Raw genomic sequence first — 14,702 nt, 5'->3', positions numbered from 1 at the left:
CATTAAGACAACTAAATTTAGAACCTGAAAGTTCTGAAATGAGAGGGAAAACACCAAGAAGGCTAATTACTCTCATGACACAGACAGCTGTTGTGCAGTGGTTAATTATGGAGAAAACAGCGATGGCACCATGCCCAAGACTGAATCAAGTATTTGGCTTCAAAAGTGGGGATTTTTTACATGAAGTTCCTGAAATTTTAATATTTATGTAATATACTAGCAAACTTTGCTTTCATGATAAACCAAAAGGATCTGTGTGGAAGTCTCACCATCTTAGAGATTTTTTTAATGGTAACTTCTCTCCATGTTGGACAGTGGAAAAAGCACATTTTTTCTGTCTTCTGGTCCACTCTGCATCATTATACTCTACTAAGAAGTTGTTTTCCTATCAAACAGGCAACGTGGAAGCATACCAGAGACAAATTGTATCTCTGCCTTAGATCCACTGCATCCTGCAAACATGCACTTTCCAATGCTAAACGCTTAGATAAATTGGCCAGATAACACATATTTACTAGAAACACTCAGATGACGCACAGCTTTTTGTTGACAGAGCATTACTACTACACCCAATGATTTAGTATTTGCAGAAGACCAATTACAAGATGAGGGAAGGCCGGTTGAAACTGAAGCTGAGGTAGGAGAAGTAATAATCACACCACAGCAGCTATATTTTAAAAGGCCATCTGCAGTTTCTGGCTTACAGCTGGAGTAGATCACTCTTCTTTTCTGACTGCATGAGTATCTCTCAGGGAGAAGGAAGGAGGGGGCCAGGGAGGAGGAAGTTCTGGCTGTATAGTAGACAAAGTCTCACATTCAGTCCGTTAAATAAATATCCGACACAAACCTCATCCCCACTTCTTTGCTCTTTCTCTTCTAGAAAACTGCATATAATACTTAAAAATAAATGGGAAAAAAAACCACCTGCAAGGCAATCCATTGCATTTCTGCCTCCACAAGGGGGCAGAAAAAAAACCATGGCAGATATTAGGTGGCCTGATAGAAGGTAATGAACAGATATGCAGGGCAACATGCAAAGGAAAAGAATACAGAAGAAGGCAAATAAATTGGAATGCTCACTAAGTGGTCCGCATTCATATAAAATTATTTCAATCATTAATTCTACTACAAAACATTAGGCAGAAATTAAACACGGAAGGACTTTTAGCTAAGTATCAATCTGTTGCAGAGAATAAGTAAAGCCAAAACAGACATGTATTTTAAATTCGTATCTGTTGAATTGCTTTTACTTCACTCAGGTTTGGTCCAAATAGATCTGTCTTTAGCTTATATCCCAGAGATTTTTTTATATTTATTCAAATGGATCTGTCTTTAGCTTGTATCCCAGATAGTTTTTTATAAATTTCAAGGTGTTAATATGGCTACTACTTTAAAGTTATTTTTATTATTAATATCCCATGTAACTACAACTAGAAAAGGCCTATGCTTCTCCAAAAGATTCAGCTGAAGCATCAGTACATATCAAATACCACAGACTAAGTGTACAACTATTAGCCTTCACCCCCATATAACTTAGAGAAGCATTAAAAAAACACCAAACGAAAGCAGACTCAGTTCAAACACCAAAGCACAAGCACTGGACATCTTGACTTGTCACTCTTTGGTTACAGCTTAAACACTGAATTAGTCACTATCACTTGGAAATTATTTTGTTAAAGAGCTTTAATCACGATCATGTAACTAGTATCTTCCATTGGGACTTTACCCAGTAGCATAAGTAAAACATCAGCAAAATAGAGTCCAACCTCATTTGGTTATAGCAGCATTCAGCTTTAAGAAATAAGGAGAGAGAAAAGACAGAAATAATTCTCTTTAAACCCTCAGTAGAACAGTGGGTATTCCTGGAACTGCCAGCAAAGGCGAAGGGCTGCGACTGCAGTGCATCTATTTAGTTTCACTTGGTTTGCGAGTCTGCACTTCTTGCATAGAGAAAGCAGGAGCTCATAGACTAATTTCTTGGAGTTGCCGAGCCCAAGACCAGCAAGAATAACAGCTCTGGCTTCTCAGTGTCTCGAGGAAATGCTCCATTTAATTTTGAGAATTCCTCCAGTGTCAAAGCTTGTTATACAACTGTTAGTACATCTCCCCCTCCCCAAAGAGTCAGAGCTGTGTCTATCCTACTAGAGCTCAAGAGTAGCTACTTATTTCAAGCTGCCACTTGAGACAACTTTACAAGACCATGGTGACGTGAATTAGGAAGGTTCTCCCTCTTCTCTGCTTTCCTGCTGGCAGTTATTTCTTCCTACAGAGAGGGAAGGGTTTGGGATGGATCAAAAATGCCCATGAAGTATTACTGCAGGCAGCACTTTGTTTAACTTTTGCACGCTCTGAGGATTACTGATGGACATTTTGCATTCCACTTTGAGGAGAGAACACTCTGTATTAATGACGTTGCTGTAAATTAACCATTGTTATGACTTCAGTGGATTTAAATTCAGGACCTATTCATCTGTGAGGACTTCGGTGCTGTGGTTTCAGCTGCCCATTAGAATAGCAGTCCCTTCAGAAAACCTCAAAAGACAGCTTTTTCTTCCCCTTTTCATTTAATTCCAGTTATTATGTGCATTGACAATAGCCTTTCTATGCTGTTTGTTTATAGGAAGTGATATTACTGCCTTTGAAAAAACAGGAGGAGGAATCTGTGGAAATAAATGTGCCATGGCAGGGGACCACTTTGGAGTAAGGCTCCTTCACACAGGACGAGCAGCTGTACAGGGAGCTCGCTAAGGGACAGAGTCCTTCACAACTGCAAACCACTGGCAGGAAGCAGCCTCTGTGTAAGGAAGTGATTAGGTATTTATATCCTCCACTGTGGCCAGTAAACAGAATTAGTGTGACTTGGACCAAGTTTTAATTATACAGGAGCTTAATGATCTAAGCTGTTGTGGGAGGAGAGCGTGGGGGAAGAAAATGAAGGGTCAACGAAGTGCATCTGTCTGTTTTCTCTCCTTCCCTCTTCAGAAATGGCATTTACAAAGCTGCTTTTCTGGGTTTTTCAAGGTGGTTTTTTTTCCTCCTTTAAGTTCAAGAAATATTAGATTCATGACTGGCTCCTGAAGAAGTGCAAAGCAGGAGATGCTTGGTCATATTTCAAAGTACAACTCCTTACCAGTCTGTAAATCACTAGGCTTAAAACATCAGCAACCTCATTTCTCAACACACATCCTCAAACCTGCTAGGCAGGTGAGAAAATCCTCTCTGAATGGCACCTGCCCACACTTTGTGAGCTGACAAAGTTACTCTGCTGCCTTTACCAACAGCATAACTTGACTGTCTTAGTAAAGATCCAGCACTGATTCTATTACTGGCTGCTCTAATTAGAACTCTCAGGGAGAGTGGATTGGTTCCTACCTGTCTGAAAGGAAACTAATCTCCTGTATACCTAACTTCAGGAACTGTAATAGGATTGCATTTGACTCCTTATTTTTCCTAACTTCTCACAAATTAGAATAAAACCATAGCAAATCGTATTGAATATTGCTGTTTCATTCCAGATAGCAAAAAAAGCTCTGAAAAACATGCAGGTTCAGTCTGTTCATTTGAATGTTTTGATCCTTTCTGATTTTGTTTTGCATAGAGGGAACACTCCATGAAAATATCCAACACTTATCTTGCCTAGGGATTCCCCTCAGCTCAGCTGTTGCAGCTAGCATGAGAGTGAAATAAGAACAATTGCACTATAAAACTCATGTTTTGCATTCCTAAATGCAGTTAAAGTCTCAGCTAAGGCCTTGGCTGGTCTTCCTAGGCAAACAGATGGCCTGTACATGTTCAAATCTTGCAAAAGTTAATTTACAGGGATTTCATTAGCCCCTGCCATTCATTTTTAGTCTGGAAATAAGTAAAGAGAATTGGAATACATGCTAAAATAGATAAACTCAGAGACTTCTGTTTTCAGTCACAAATACTGATATTTCCCTTTTTCATCATTCAAGTGCTGATTGCTATACTAGCCTCCCAACTTTACTCCAAACTGACGGTATATACATCACTGTCATAAACAAAAAGTAGGGCCATCACATTAAAAAAAATAGGGACCTGGCATGCACTAATTCCACAAAAATAAAATGGTTTTATGCAAGTATTTTGCAATCCCTTGGAAAAAAAGCAAAGGTTATCAACACCATTATCCTCCTAGTGATGCTGAAAAGCACCCTAACAGTCAAGGTAGTCTAAAATGTAGCTTTAATACAAAGAATCTATTTTATTTGTGAACTGAGTATTCAGATGTCTCTAAACAGAAAAGTACAGCACAAGAAATTTCTGCCATCCTCTTCTATCAGTGGAGCTCATTATGATTCTGACTAATAAGCCTCCCTGTCAGCAGGGGTAAACCACTGCTTTGTCAGCTCAATTGCCACTCACCTGACCAGAGCACAGTCCCACAATCAATCATCTCTTTCAGGTTAGAGGCACCATGTTAACAGATTGAGGGGGATGAGTTGTATCAATTTGCCCCATGAATGCTCAATTAGAGAAATTTCAAAATAGAACTGAACTACTGGTCACCTGTGCTTGTGCTGAGAGGACACACACTTAAGTACTTGCAAGCAACATGCAGAGCACAGATGTGTAGGAAAGGCATTGATGCATAGCTTAGGTAAAGGTTACACAGATTTAACAGCTGCAATTACAAAACAGCTTTTCAAGCAGTTAAGTGCTCCTCACCCTGTGCTGAGACTGCAGAACACTGCTTTATGTTTCCTACACTTCTATTGAAATCAATTTATCAAAGGTGTGATTTTCTTTTCAAAACAGCTTGCTACTAGTTTACAGCCTAAACAGTAGTATCAGCCTATATGGTTAAAGCAACCTCTGAACTGAAAGCAAAGCAAAGCAAAGCAACCTCTGAACTGATAAGAAAGCAAAATAAAACAGTTATACTATCAAGCAGGTAGTATTAAGTGGATTATTCTGTAGTCGCATTTAAGGGATGATGGCTGGGATCAAGTACCAAGTGAAGAAAAATCAGGTTACCACACTTGAAATCACTGTCCCATACTTCATCCTCTGTGAGTCAGCTACCATAGAAACTCATGTCTTGTTCAGTGCAATGAAGTTTGACACAGCAAAAACCTGTTTCTCTATGCCCAAAGATAAGAAAAAATGAAATATCTAAAATGAATCAGAGAGAGAGTTTTGTTCTGCAAGAAGCTACCTACCATTTTGAGCCAAACTTCTGCAGTTTATAATTTTGAACTAGATATCTATTGCAATTAAAATGGCTTTCCTTTAGGCTATAGTGTTGATAAACATAATTTGTGAATGTGCTAAGGATTGTTTGTGCGGATTCCAATTTCTTCACAAGCTAAAGCAACTGAAGGGATCATCACTTATTCACCTAGAATAAATGCTACACTGGGAAGTCATCCTTCAGTTTTTTGAGGAAAAGAAATTCTTTAAAAACCACACAATTTACAGGTTACCTCCTTTCATAATGTACAGAGACGTACCTTCTTAAAGAAGAAAGAAGTTGTTATATATATTTACACAGAAATCATACAACAAAAAATGATGTTTCCCGTTCCAAATGTCAATTATTCTCTTAACGGCACAGTAAAAAAAAATGATCTATAACTGATGTTCTTTACTCCCTGACAAGCTCATGTAAGGCCATGCATTGGCATATGTTGTATATTAAGTCTACTGTGCCTACTGATCACGTGCACCAAGAACAGGGTTTTCAGAGTTTTCATTCTTGCATGTAACACTGATAGTTCTAATCTGGAGGGCAGTGCTTCAACACAAAGCAGCCAGCAATGTGTACATCTGGGATTTACTATATTTCATTATTCCCATTCAACTTTAGTGAACAACAGTTTAAAAGGTTTCACTCACATGGAAAAACACCAGTGTGAAAGAGTTAGAGAGCTACAAAACGGATTGCTTCCTAACATGAAAGAGTTTTTACAAACAGACAACCCCAGAGTGAGTTATTTAACTCTGCAATAGTAAGCAACGGTTGACCAGTATTTCCAAACTATCAATATGGAGTCAAAATGAAGGCTTTAACTAACACATTTATAAGGTTCTAGTCCTTCATACAAATGCAAACAACATGGATTGAACTTGTATAAAAGAAAACATACTTGTGTGTTCTGTGGCTTCTGGCTAGAATACTTCCACATGTACCCACTTCACAGTCCAGCAAGTGTGACTGGAACGCAGACAGCTTATTTTAAATTAAGTTGAACTAATAGTTAGGAGGGAAGGAGAAAGAACTTATCAGAAAACAGCATATGCCTACAAATAACTTTTTAAACATGCAAAACTTAAAAAATAGCAAAGAGTCACTCAACTTTCAATGTTGAATAAGGAAGAAAAACCAAAGGCCTTTTGAAGAGAGCTCCTCTGCCATTTTCCGGTACAATTATGCTATTTGCAATGAAGTGGAAAACTCTGTAGTACATAATGAGACAGGAGACTTAGAAGATGTGACTATGCTTTCAAAATCCCAATCAGAATTATTTTAGGCAGTATTTTTAATGCAAGAAATAGAGATTGAAAGGAGGCTAGTGTAAAGATTACAAAGGATGAGAAGTCAAAAAAATTGGTATGTTTTTCAGAATGAAGCAGTTTCTCTAGTTTCAAGAGTTTTATTGTGACACTTCAAACAAAAACTATTACTGTTTTTCAGGAGAACAGATGCGAGAATATTAAGTATTTGACTTTCCTTTACAGAAACTCTTCATCAAGCTGAAACTTCACTCTCCTAAACTGTTTGCTCCAAACAACACACAAAAGTTACTTTATCTCTCTGGTAAGGCCACCTGACCTGCAGGGCCAGACACCTAGAGCCAACAGGAACAATGGGCGTGGCATAGATTAAAACACAAAACAGCAAAAGAGGGTAGCATGAGAAACAGGACATCACTGCAAGCATGGCTTAGTTCTGGAGAAGAAGCACCCAGTCAGATCATTCCAAGCCAGTGAAACACAAAGACATAAGCTACCATTAAACTATGCACTGTCAATGGCACTGCACATTCATCACATTGCACAGGATTCACAGAATCAGGGAGGCTGCCCTGCCCATCAAGTGTTTACACTGCAGGTTTTTTCCATTACTTTTCCATTAAGCTGAGGGAGTTCTAGAAACTCCTAGAGTCGAGTCAGGAGGACCGAAATCACCATGAATACTACCCATATGGTGTGAGTCTTTTCATGTCAGCAGAACAGTATTTTCCAGGGAAGGAGTTTCAGACAGTTAGTCACTGCCGATAGTGCAGGGTTACAGGCTAATTACCACACTATTTCTGGACAGCAATTTTCCGTCTCCTTGCAGAACCCTGTAATGAGACAGCTGGCATTATTTTTAAGGTACCCAAGGTGCGAGGGGATAGCAGTTATGTACTGTCCCTACAAGCACAACAAATATCACAGGGGCCTTAAAAATGGTGATTAAGCAGGAACAGAGTAAAGTTCCATAAAGTTTCCTGTTCAGAGGATAAATGGCAATCTTATAACATTTTAAAGAGAGTTTCTTGATTGGCAATCCGTGTTCTCAGAATGAATACCTGCTTTTGACAGTCATGGTTTGAGAATTTCACAATATAAGGGAAAAAAATGACAAGTTGGAAAAAAAATGAACATGATATGCTAAACGACTCATTGTCAATCAGGTACCAATCCAACTGTAGAGTCAACTTGATAAAAGTAACAAACCAGCAAAACTTCACAGATGAAAAAATGAATCATTGTATTTTAACACTTGGCAGCATGGAAAAGAGGCCATTTGACTTTCATTTGGTTAAAGAATTCAGACATTTTTGTAGTTTCTCCTTTATTTTAAGGGGCATAAACTATCATACAAGATATACAGTGAAATACCTCACTGAATTGGATACCCAACTCCTGACAAGTTGGTAAGATTCGTTTCTCTTCCCTGAGAGCTGTTCACTGCTCCTTGCCACCATCTTTTTCCAACTCCACCAGTTCTCTGCTGAGTGCTTACTCACAAGTATCTATCAGGTTCATAACTGTACAGCATCCTAAATGTAGCATGTAAATTGAAGTATGTGTGCATCAGTCAAATACCAACGTTATTTTAAACTCACTGTCCAGCTGTTACCACACAAGGATAAGGAGGCCAGCCAGCAAAAAGATAAGAAAATGTCACATGGGCTTTCTTATAAAGCTGCAATTTTAAGAACAAAAAAATCCACGAAACTGCTTGGCTCACATCTACAGGAATGTGAACCCATTTACAGAAGGCTTTGACCTGACTCATGGAGAGCATTTATCCACCAATGAGGCCAGGTTTTTCCACTTCAGCTGCTTGCAACTCAACTAACAGCTTCTTACCAAGGGAAATAGGAGTTTCTCCCATCCCCTCTGTAACACGTTGCAGCAGCAGCTCCGGGTCACATTTAGTGTCTTAGCTTTATAGGATAAAACACTCTCCCCTTTAGTCATGCCACGATATCTTCAGATATAGGAGGCCAGGTTCTTCCTTTCCTTCCTTCCACCAGCCTAATGTAAGATGGCAATTCTACTTTTTCCTCTACACACACACCTCCCCCGTGAATTTTAAAAGGTTCTTAAGAAATAAGAAATATCCAAACTAAACAAGAAGTTTGATCTTTGCTCAGCTAGGGCTCTCCAAATTGTAGAAATTTGCTTTCATAAGTCATCTTCAACTCATAATGAAACACCCTGCATTTTTTTTCTACTTGTGATGTTTAAGGAGAATGTTAGCAGCATGATGAAAGGAGACTTTAATGAAAAGGCATCACAAAGATCTCTGAAATTTAGCGATTACTTGACTATGGGGAGAAGAGGCTTTGTTAAGAATTCAGTATATTAAAATAAGAAGCATATCTTACCTGTGCTGTCTTCATATACTGGTGGTTCCATTATGGAGGAAGGGACAACCAGGATAACAAAGGAACAACGAGAATCCATTACCTTCAAACATTCTGGAGCACGTTACAGGATAGCCCCAGTCTGTCAGGGCCCTGAGTGCACTAATACATCCTAAATAGCCTCAGGTGAGGCTGCTCCCAGAAGTCTATTCAAGCTCAGCCCTGGGCCTCCACTCCTTACCTGGGTTATGACAGATGAGTGCTGTTCTCCACAGCCATGGCTGGCCATGAAAGACCCTTGACTTAGGTCCTGACCTACAGGCTGGCTTCCTGGCCTAGCCTTATTGCTACAGACCTGCTGGCTGATCACTGGACCTAATCTTAATCCTGACTTCCTGGTTTGACCTTCAATCTGCCTATGGCTTGATATTGTCTCGTGATCTGAACTCTTGGTAGGACTTTGTAACCATCTACAGATCTGTCCTACTTTTGGCTGCTTCTGGGAACTGAGGGATGGGTCAGGACTAGAGAGGCCCTGTCCTGCTAGTCCAGGGATCAAACCTGACTTTCATCTCCCCACCCTTTAGGGAGCAACCTGATGTGTGCATAGTCTGTGTGCACAACACAGGATGATCAATAGATGCAAAGCCTACTTTTAGAAAGGCAAGCAAAAGATGGTTTCCTGCCAGAATACTCTCTTTTGGGAGAGCAAAAAAACCCCAAAGACTGAGAGTCCTTTGCCTGCACGTTTCTGTTGTTTCAATTCAAGCTCAGCATTCCCCTAGTTCATCACATGTCTAATCTTTGTGTGTATTATACAGGTTTATCTTAATTTTTTGAAGACAGCAACCATCTGAAATACTAAATAAACTGAAGCTCATGACACCAAAAATCACACTCATTCATGTTCAGTTCAACGATCAAACCCTGGTTTAGTCCAAGACCATATTATCTATAGTGCAATAAAGGTAACTTGCTGTAACTTACATAGCATAATTTTGGCTGACCCGTTCCTGGGATTAGACCTTCCTGCCCTACACCAGAATTAAAACAAATTATTTTATCAACCACTCCACTGGAAAAGAAAGTCAGTGGATGAGAATTACCTAGAATTTAACCTTATTTGGAGAAGCCAAAGAAAAGTAGTAAGTGTGCAGCTGATTTTAGATGAAGCTGTGGTACTAGCTGCTTTTCACTTCTGTTGTTGAAAAAGTGCAAAAAAAAATGGGGATAGACATTTCCCCCGCAAGTGAAGAGAATCATGAGAATGGAAATAAATAAAACTCATATGCGGTTAATAGCTTTATCATTCTGAAGGAGAATTAGTGAACAACTTCTTTCAAAACACTGAAGGGAGAGTTACTTCTACACCATTTCACAAAGATCATTTGTTATAACCAGAAATAAGATTTTCATAATGTGTTAGATCATAAGTCAGTGTCTTACTAGTAGAACTAGTACAACTGCCAAAAGACCTTGACTTGTACAAAATGACCATATGGGAGTTTTATATAAGGGACATAAATCTGAAAACTATATTATTTTCCTAAAACAAGGAAAATTTATTTGTACAGTTAGAACTACAATGGATTCCAGATAAAGAAAACAATTATCATTTTTGGAAGTACATTTCAGGTTACATTCAAGAAGGAGGACAACTTGCAGTGCAATCATGTAAAAGTAACTCAAAATAATTTTTTTAATCAGTTTACCCTTTCCTAAGGGGAGATTGTAATGCTTAACTGCTTAGGGACTTTGTAGTGGGCTTTGTTAGACAGTTTAAGAAAGTATTACCAATACTTGCATGAGAGTTGGACAAATGCAATTTATTGTTCACTACAACTTTAAAACAAAGGCCCTCTTTTTATGGGAAACAAACAACAACAACAACAAAACCTAACAAAAACTATTTCTACCCAGATGAAACATGCAAACTAGATATTTTCACAACATACTTTGAACTATAGTAAAGATAAAAACCATTAATTTACCAAAAAAAAAAAAAAAGCTATATGCAGCAAAGCTACATACCAAACTATTAATTTTAAGGTAAAAATACAAAATTTCTAAAAACTTTTTATGTAGATTGTTTTGTAAATAGACTGCTTTTTAGATCAATGACCTCTATTTCTTTTTACCCTCAGGTTATGAAGCTTATTGCAGAAATAAAAAATATTATTTTGTACAATCTTTTCCTGCACTAATTTAAACTTGATTACACAATATGATGAAGTCACACTCGTGTTTTCCAAAAGAAGGCAGGAAAGACCTGACTACAGCAGAAAGACTCTTGGGATGTAAGGGACACAGGGGCAACATAATTACCTATTATTTAAATACTGCAAGAAAAACAGGGGTAGTGAAGAGGAAAAACAGGGGTAGAGAAGAGAATGTTGAGTGAAAGAAACAAGGCTTCTGTTCGCCAATGAAGGAGAGAGTGATCTTTTGTTTCTTGTGTAATCTCTCAGGTAAGAAATGTTTGATTTGGGCAAGAACCAGCAGTAGAAGAACTAGTGCTACTGATCAGTGTCAAATCACCTTGTAGACCTAGAGTAAGCTTAGAATGAGACTTCTTGTAAACCTAAAAACAAAGGACCATATGTCTCTAAACATCAAAACACTGATGTTCATCACACTACCAAAGGAACTTAGAGTAATTAAACTGCAAGAAGCACATCTTTAGGACACACTTCTTAATCCGCCTTATCTCTACTATAAACCTGGAGCTCTTGTTCAAATTCTATTTTGATCCCATAAGTTTTCTACCTCCTTCTGTCTGCTATCACTTAATTCTTATCATACTACTTCTGGTACAGTATGAGAAATATCCTTTGATGTTCTTGACTTTACTCCACCATTTTCTAGATTCTAAACAGAGACAAGTTTCATCTTGTACTGTAAGACAAATAGCCATGCTATGTAGCTAGTCATATAGCCAGCACCTCTCTTTTTTAACAGTTTTCTCAGTTGCCAAAAGAATTAAGCTACATCTTCAATATTGAGTTCTTCCTTGACCTGCATACCTTTGCAGTTTATATTGACTCAAAATCAATTCTATAATTTCTAAAAAGCAGGAGGAGTCTTTCTTCCTGATTTAACAGAAAAAGAAAACTTTTTTTTAAAATCATAGGTGGTGCTTTCCAGCAAGATTTGAGGTCTGCTGCAATGGAAGTACAGTCACAGGGGTAAAAGGAATGCACAGTCACTGTGAAATCCAGGCAGAATACCTTTGTTCTAGTCATAATCCATGCATTCAGAGCAGACTACTTAACTGTAAACCTCATATCTCCCCAAAGATATTATCTGCACTATGTACAGTGAACCTTTCATAGACATATCTAGTGATTCTACTTGTTCCCTGGAAATAAGAATGATGAGCAGTCAGAAGATGCAGTTTCAGGGAAAATCACGCTGAGGTTGAGTGATCTTGCTTCAGGCAACTGAATACTGGTGCTGGAAAAGGAATTGATGTGCCCATCTCTGACACAGCCCCCATGGGAAGTGGGACATTCTTGTAAGATAGAAATTTCAAAAGTGTTAATTCCGGACACTCACAGGACACCCTTCAGTCTGGCTTAAAATTCTCAACATACAGATCTACAAATGAATTTGTAGAGAAAGAGCCATGCTTTGAACATATCACTTAGTATTTATGGGCTCTTTAACATTCAGATTTTAAAGGCATCTCAGATCATATATTCCAAGTATCAAAGAGCTTAGTTCAAGTTACCAAAGACCTTTGACTTCAATTTCTCTGTGTTTGGATCACCTTTAAAGTTACAGCAATGCCCTTCACACAGCTCATACAATTGTCTATAAGAATTAATTTTCATGGAACACTGTTCAAAGTACATGTAAGAAATGTTCACAAAGATCCTGCCAGCAGATGTTGCACACTAGGCTGTAAATGGGGTCTAGCATTATGAAGGGAATGGGAATAAGAGAACCTCTGGCAGCTATGCAACATCTTCATATGAGTCCTGAATTTCCCAAACACACCTCAACATCTTGCTGTATGCCCAAGATTCTCCTATCTGCTCGTGGCTACTGGGAGACAGAGCTGTCTCGCCTTGCCCCACCATGCCAGCTCCTCACCCAGGCCTCACAGGAGCACGAGGAGAAGAGCTTGCAAAGTCTGTCAAGACACTTAGATACCTTACAGTGTTATTTCCCATAATTTATCTGGCTACTGGAGCTTCTTTTCTCAAAGAGGGATTTTTTTTTCTTTTCTTTTCTTTTTTTCTTCTTTTTTTTCTTTTTTTGTGACTTACTGGCATTTTTCTGGATGAAAAGTGTTTTACTATGGACATTATGTGTCAATGTACATGAACAAAATACATGATCTGGTCAATAATACAAGATAAATAAATGCAGTTTTCATTACTGTGTCAGACACAACAGTATTTAGCCACTTTGGGATTATAGCAGTCTTGGGAGGGCTGATTTTGCCTCAGAATGAAAAACAGAATGTGGTGATCTAAATAAAGATTGCATCGATGAACACAATCAAGGAACCAAACTAAAACTGTTGACAGGAATGGAAAAAGACTGCCCTACACCTCTATTCCTACCCCAATGACTTCACTTACTGTAACGTTTCAAACAGTTTGACTGCCATACACTTTTACACACACACAAAAAAGTTATCACAGGAGTCAAAGGAAGGAAAAGTTACAAATAATGGATTACACTAGATGTTTTCACTTGGTCCTTGCAGAGGCTCAGGACTATGAGGCTTCTTTTATAGATAAATTCCTCCTTTAATCCATTTAATTGTTTTTATATAAAATACTGCATTTTCAAAAAGATTTAAACTCATGATAGGCTGCCTTAACTTGCCCTGCCAGTGCTTTCACCAGATGGGAAATCCAGAAGAAGCAGGACCTTGTCATTTCTCCTTTCCAGAACTGGTGTACCATTAAGACTAACCAGACAGCCACTCCTCAGTATCAGGCCTATGGCCAGGGTCTGCCACAGAAAGAGTTCAGTCACTGCAAACAGGCTCTGGGTGAATATCTTCTCATAGAATGAAAGTCTGGCCTGTAAAAGATGATGGGGGGGAATTTATGTAGTGAAGCTTCAGATTCAATCATCTCAGTCTCCCCTTCAAGTAAGGAATCATTTTCCTTTTGACAGATGTCTCCAGCTTTGAGGACTCTCATCAAGTTAAAAGCTAAACATAAACCCCATTCAGGTGGAATTACAAGCAAAAACTTTTCCCAGACAGTGAACAACTTTCTCTAGTGAATATTTTGCTGTCCTTTCACATAGAGTTAATATAAATTCTTCAGTGCAGTTGCAAATGCAACACACCAAAATTCTCAGAGTAAAAAAAAAAAAAAAAAGTTGCATGTTTCTAAAGCACAAAGAGCCCATTGTATTATGTTTTCACAGACCTTATGTGTATTAGTGTTAAAATTTTCCCTTCATACAGGAGATTCCAGTCCCACAGTCTTACCACTGCTGTTTGAACGGAAGCCCCAGTCTTACTCAGCGTGAGCTGTTTGGTTGTGTTCAGAGGAATAAATCTAACAGGATAACATTGCTCCTTGTAGATTTACTTTATATTTTCAATAAAATAACACATCTTATTTCTGATTCATTAGACAGTAAAATACAATGAAAACAGAGCTTCAGATTTAAGTACCTTTTGCTGTATTTTTAAAATTATTATTCTATTATGAAATATATCTTATCTGTCTTCCTTCCCTACCAAATACTTTTTCGTATTTATCGTTTCTACAACAAACATAGGCAAAATCAAATAATTTTTTTTTCATTATAAAGGAATATCAGATTGACAAGTTTTAAGCCTGAGGCCTTTGTTTTTAAGCCACTACAAGGGTTCTGTTCATTGAGGTATATTAGTCACATGCC

At 38.2% G+C, this 14,702-nt stretch overlaps 1 protein-coding gene across 1 annotated transcript in view; it reads right to left on the bottom strand.

The window, feature by feature from the left end:
• The window catches only part of FBXL7 (F-box and leucine rich repeat protein 7), a 313,883-nt gene extending 304,469 nt beyond the window's left edge, over positions 1 to 9,414 (bottom strand). Inside the window, exon 1 of the mRNA XM_032711572.1 lies at positions 8,847 to 9,414. Within this exon, the coding sequence (XP_032567463.1) occupies positions 8,847 to 8,925 (79 nt within the window). The 5' untranslated portion in view covers positions 8,926 to 9,414. The remainder of the gene's footprint in view (positions 1 to 8,846) is intronic.
• Between the last annotated feature and the right edge of the window lie 5,288 nt (positions 9,415 to 14,702).

The sequence above is a fragment of the Chiroxiphia lanceolata genome, chromosome 1, assembly GCF_009829145.1.
Source record: "Chiroxiphia lanceolata isolate bChiLan1 chromosome 1, bChiLan1.pri, whole genome shotgun sequence".
NCBI lineage: Eukaryota > Metazoa > Chordata > Aves > Passeriformes > Pipridae > Chiroxiphia > Chiroxiphia lanceolata.
Note: the sequence above shows the minus strand (reverse complement) of the source record. Positions and strands in the feature narration are given on the sequence as shown.